We start from the raw sequence: 6,000 nt of genomic DNA, 5'->3' as shown, positions 1-6,000 counted from the left end.
ATTTACATCGTTAAGCACACGTTTGTGAGCGTTGCAAAGTTTTCCTTGCATGATTTGATGATTGACTTGTTTACAGTTATTATGCTACTTCCGACAAAAAAGCAAAAAAAAAACACGGGAAGCTTATTATGTGTAAATAATAAAAGCACAGTTTTTTCAAGACTTCATCATCCAGGCACCAGCGTTTTATCTGCAGCTTTTTACAAGACTCTCAGAAACATTTTTCTTTTTCAATTTTTAATGCGAGTTTTTATACATTTCGAAGGATTTTTCGGTCTGAACGCGGCAGAGAACGACGATTGGCAGGATCGTGTCTGCTACACCTTCCAACCAGAGTATGGATTTTTCGAGTTCATTCGGGAAGCTGATGTTAATATTAACCCCCAGGACCAAACAACAATTTTCATTGAAGAAGTTAGATTTTAAATGTCAAAATAAAAAATATTTTTAGTTTGTTAAATTCCATTTAAAATGTCAGTTGAAGGTAGGGGAGAAATACGAGATAGTTTACACGTCGCAGAACGGACTGTATCGATACAAGACGGGCGATGTTGTGAAGATCACAGGATTCATCAACCACTGTCCCAGCTACACATTTGAGTACAGGTTGCATTCAAAATTGCTATCTAAACAATTTGAAAGTTAGCTTAAAACTTTTGTTTTTTGAACTTGGCATGACTGGGTTCTTTCAAAAACTTTTAGAACCGGCCAAGTACTGAACTTATTTTGGGAGAAAACTCCGGAGTATGTGTTGAACAAGGCGGTTGAGGTCTGCATGGAACGGATGACCGATGTCCAACTTGTCGATTTTGTGGCCACTGAAGATTTGCACATGCCTGACTTCTACAGTTAGTCCTTCAACTTCCTTCCAACAGTTTCGTTTTTTAAAAACTTTATTTAAACCTAAACATATGATTACAAGATTAAAAAAAATGCTGCAACATCTATGCATGCGTCGTGCAGTGTGCATGCTACATACAAATGGATTGTATCTTGTGTGGAGTGCATGTTAGTTAGGGTTAGGAAACGAAAAAGAAAACGTGAATATGTGACAGCCTACGTAGCACGACATTTTTATTCAAAACCAAATGTGGGGAGATTTGTGAACAGCTCTGACCTGCGTAATAAAAAAAATTTTTAAATATTAAAATGGATATTCAACATATAAGCGTGTGACGTTTATTAGGGTGAATTAATCAAACCTAATGTAGGTTGGAAAATAAGGATGGAGAAAGAGAGAGAGAGAGAGAGAGAGAGAGAGAGAGAGAGAGAGAGAGAACGAGGAGAAAGAGGAGGAGGATGGAGAGGAAAAGGAGGAGGAGGATTGACAGGGAAAGGAGGATGATAAGAATAAATAAATAATTTTTTAAAAGTCGACGACTCTCCGCCTTCAACCATCACATTATATTTCTTTCTTCGTTTATAACCATCGCAACATACGCATAGAATAACATTTATTTGTAGACTATTCAAACATGTTCGCTGTTTTTACAGGAAAAAAATATTTGAAAAAGCACTACGTCTTGCTGTTAGAAGTTTACGATGCCAATAAAGGTGATGTGGTCCTGGATGAAGATCAACTCAAAATGGTATCTTTTTTATTCTTTTTTCCATCTTGAACTTGTACTTAATACCTCCCGCTTAACTTAACAAAATAAACAATTTCTATTAAAATTATCAATAAAAGAAAACAAATTATAATTAAAAATTAAATACAAAATACAATACAAAATTAACATGTAGCGTATGTAGTAATTAAGCCAAATAAATTAAGTTTTAAAATAATATTTATTTGCTTAATGCTCACCTGAGAGGTGAACTTTCATTAAATTAAATGATTCAATTGCGCAATAAATTAAACGATTAAATGATGGATGCTAGAGCATTTATTTTGTAGTGCTTCTTACACAGGCGCTAGTCTACTGAAACACTTTAAACTTTTTTATTATTATTATTATTTTGATTATCATTGACAATTATTGTTTCTTTCATTTCATGTATGTTTTTACGATGAAAATAAAAAGGTGTTCTCATTATCTCATTATCTCATTATTAACAATATTATTATTATTATCATTATTTTTATAATAATAATAATAATTATTATTATTATTATTATTATTATTATTATGCGTAAACATTAACAAGGTGATACAGGCGCTAGTTACATTACAATCCTATAAACGTTAATAAATGGAATTCTTTTGGCAAATTAACGTTGCGAAAATACGTAGGCACGTCGGTGCACGAATTCATTCATAAATTTCCATTCGAAGTACCTACGATGCGAAGTGCTGTAAAAACAAATTGGTGTCAATAAAATTGCTAATAATAGCTAATAACAACCCAGGCAGAGAAAGCTGCATGCATTCGTTACGTGGATATGTTGGATATTTCTTACGAGGAGTTATCTGAATTTTTTTAAAATTCATAAATAATAGCAAAATACACCTCGTTTAAATTGTAAATATTGCATAGTTAACTTAATACTTGATTTTTTTACAATTAAAATTGCATTAATGTATAAAATTAAAGATGATATGGTTATATTTGGCTTTTGCCTACATGAACAGGAACAATTAAAAAACTCGACAGCGGCAAGACTGGTTTTTTATTTTTAAATTTTCGACGGGGTGAAAGAATGAAAAAGTTTGGCTCGCTTGTAGTGCGACTTGTTAAGATGCAAACTTAACAAACACACGCACCTCTCTGATCAGAGAATGAATATGACTGACTCCAAAGGGCAATGAGATTGTCTAACATTTTTTATTTTCGCGTTTAAAAGTTTTTTGCATACCGAAGTACAAAATTATTTTTTATTCATTTTATTTTCTTCAAACAAAAAATATTTTCAACTAAGTTTATCTTCAGTTTAATTTGGTCGAACTATTTTTTTATATAAGAAAAAAACGTTTCACATGTTTACGTGAGGCAGCAGATTTTCGATTAACAAACGATTCACCAGTATCCTATTTAATCTACTTTTGTGTGTTTTAACAAAAATAAATAATTTTTTAATTATAGAAATATTTTAATCGAGCATTTCAAATTGAAGCATAGTCTTGGTATAAGACTACGTGATTATGTAGATGTTTCAGGAAATTTGTAACGTTGAATTGATCATTAAACGATTGATGTGCCACGAAACAGTTCGATAGGGAGCTGATGAACCTCTTCGAGTTGTACGCCACGCTCCGGAAGAATGGAAGCATCGGTGAAATGAAGGCCATCCAGGTGGAGAAGAACTCGCTGGCAGTTCTGCGGAGAGCAACTCTCGTCAACCCGCAGCGCAAGTTGCCCAGAGTTCTGCGCGATGCCAAGCAGATCAGCGACCTCCTACAATGTGCCTTGAACGCCAGCTACATCATAAATGATACCCAATAAATATTCAACAACGTTCTGTGAAATAAAACTATATGCTTAATTCCTTATATTTACGAAAAACTTATTCCTTTGTTCATGTTTTTATATCTTTCAATGAATATTCATATTTAATGCTTCATATTAACTTTTAATCTACTTAATCATTAACACGATGCATGCTTATATAAGCTCATACATATCAATGTATTCATATATTATATATTAGAGTGTATGTGCCTTGCGTACGTAACTTATATGCAACATTATTACTTCATTTTATTGATTATAAAAACTCATTTTATAACACTACGTATTTTTGTTTGAATTTTTTAATCTTTTGTTTATTTTGTTTGTTTATATTTATATATCTAGATCTAAAAAAAAACTTTGGCTACCAGAGCCAACGTTCTCAGCATGTAAATTTTTTGGTTCTCCGGCTTACTTTGATGTCCACGGTGTTCGCACTGATATGTTCACATTATCTTCAAATTTTGCGTTCAAATTTGCTTTCACATTTTCTTGTTTAGGATGGCAACTAATGATGGGCTCTAACTATTTAGTCAAATGGTTAAATTTTTCACTTTTGCTTCTATTAACTTTTTACATCTAGACCTTTTTTCTGAATTAATATTAACTGCCTATTATGTCCAATCTGTCCATAAGGAAAATTATGTGCTGTATAAATAATTTATTCACTTCCTGTGAAACTTGGCGAATTTTTTAAAATCGACGACGAATAATATATTTTTATAAGCAGTTTAAACCAATGTGCTCTTATCTTATTAAGCCTTGATGAAACTTTTAATCATTTATTTATATGATGCAAATCGATTGCCGCCATTTTCCGCACATCATTCAATTCTTTATTTGATCTTCCTGAAAGGAAACCACATTTGTAAATATTTACACAGAACTGTTATAATTGTAACGTAGAATTGTAATTAGTGCCGTTATTCAGATTATTTTTGTTTTTTATGTTTATCTCCCGAAACTTAATTTAAATTGTTTCTGCGTTGGTCCTCCGCTTTTGCATGTCACCTTCCTAACTAATCCTCAACGGATGATCGGAATGTTCTAAATATTCCGAAAACAAAGTTGGCCACATGCACGAAATATTTGTATGGGCTTTGAATCAAAATTTTATGCCATTTTTTATTACGTTGTATTGTTTTTTGTGTGTACAGTAATTATTAAAAAAATATGATATTATAAAATATAATATGATATATGATATGGTATGGTATGATGTGATATATGATATGATATAATATGATATGATATATGATATGATATGATGATATATGACATGATATGATATGATATATGACATAATATAACTTTTGACTGATATTTGGATCAGTATATTATTTATTTTCTCAACGTCCACAAATCATTGAACGGTCTACCTCAACGAATCATTGCAAGTTTTGTTCATCACATCTCAACACCGAACTCTTTTTTATTTATTTATTCATATATTTATTCTGTCCATGTATTTACTGTGCATTGTAATTAATTTTTTTTAAGCACGGTTTTATCTGTAGGAATTGTTGAAGCATTAACAGGCAGCCAAGTTGACAGGGATTTTGTAATGCTCAAGCTCTTTCAATAAAACTTGAAAAAAATTTATAAATTAAATTATTTATGCATAGTTATAAAAAGATTAACATTGTTGAAACTTTATAAACCACTGACACGCACGATAAACATACATATGTATTGGACCCTAGATCATTAATAAGACATTAATAACTCAAACCACCTTTCAACGACAGATTCGTCACTTTGACAACCATTGTAGAACTTATGAAAAAATTCAACACACCAGAATTAGATTTCATAAAAGAATAATCTGTCGATAACAAATTGTTTTTTCTTGACCTCCTTTAAATATTTCAAAACTGCAATAACTAATTCAAGACACCTGTGTATGAAAGAGCAACAATAAGCATTGCACTTAAATGGTAAGAGTGGAAATGCCGGGAATCATACTGCAACAGCACCATAACATATTTTGTCAACTGACATTCACACACTCCACTGCTCTAAACGATAGTAGACTCTAACTACAGAAAAATCAATTGTCTGCTAAATAATAACGGTTAAAACAACAACAACTCGTAATTATCATAATACGTTTTTATTACAAAAACCAAATGTCAACGGTGTATAAACAAGATGAAAACATTAAAAAGACAATCATTAAAAATAATGTTAAAGCTGTAAGCGAGAACCACACCTTAGCAGAATAATGTATATGTTTTTTCCAATCAAAAAACATCATCTCTATGTAAACTTAAAGTGGTTAAAAAGGTTTCCGTGGTTTGTTGGTTTGATTTCATTGGCTCATTTGATTTGGTATCTTGACTACGCCATGCCAACATTAATATTAATAATAAAAATATAATAATTATTATTAATAGTAGCGGTAGTAGTACTAATAGTAGCTCAACAGTAGCAGTATTGGTAGTAGAAGTAGCATTAGTAGTATTAGTAGTTGTAGTAATAGTAGTAGTAGTAGTAGTAGTAGTAGTAGTAGTAGTAGTAGTAGTAGTAGTAGTAGTAGTAGTAGAAGTAGTAGTAGTAGTAGTAGTAGTAGTAGTAGTAGTAGAGTAGTAGTAGTAGTAGTAGTAGTAG

At 31.5% G+C, this 6,000-nt stretch overlaps 1 protein-coding gene across 1 annotated transcript in view; it reads left to right on the top strand.

The window, feature by feature from the left end:
* HELRODRAFT_192162 (hypothetical protein) overlaps nt 1-3,888 on the top strand; it is a gene marked incomplete at its 5' end in the record, with an annotated part of 5,924 nt that extends 2,036 nt beyond the window's left edge. The window contains 5 exons of the mRNA XM_009020897.1: nt 266-414; nt 479-606; nt 703-848; nt 1,495-1,589; nt 3,151-3,888. Of these exons, the coding sequence (XP_009019145.1) occupies nt 266-414; nt 479-606; nt 703-848; nt 1,495-1,589; nt 3,151-3,384 (752 nt within the window). The 3' untranslated portion in view covers nt 3,385-3,888. The remainder of the gene's footprint in view (nt 1-265; nt 415-478; nt 607-702; nt 849-1,494; nt 1,590-3,150) is intronic.
* Nucleotides 3,889-6,000: the final 2,112 nt, after the last annotated feature.

The sequence above is a fragment of the Helobdella robusta genome (assembly GCF_000326865.2).
Source record: "Helobdella robusta unplaced genomic scaffold HELROscaffold_29, whole genome shotgun sequence".
In the NCBI taxonomy this organism is placed as follows: Eukaryota; Metazoa; Annelida; class Clitellata; order Rhynchobdellida; family Glossiphoniidae; genus Helobdella; species Helobdella robusta.
The sequence above is the reverse complement of the archived record's forward strand: the minus strand, read 5'-3'. Positions and strand labels throughout refer to the sequence as shown.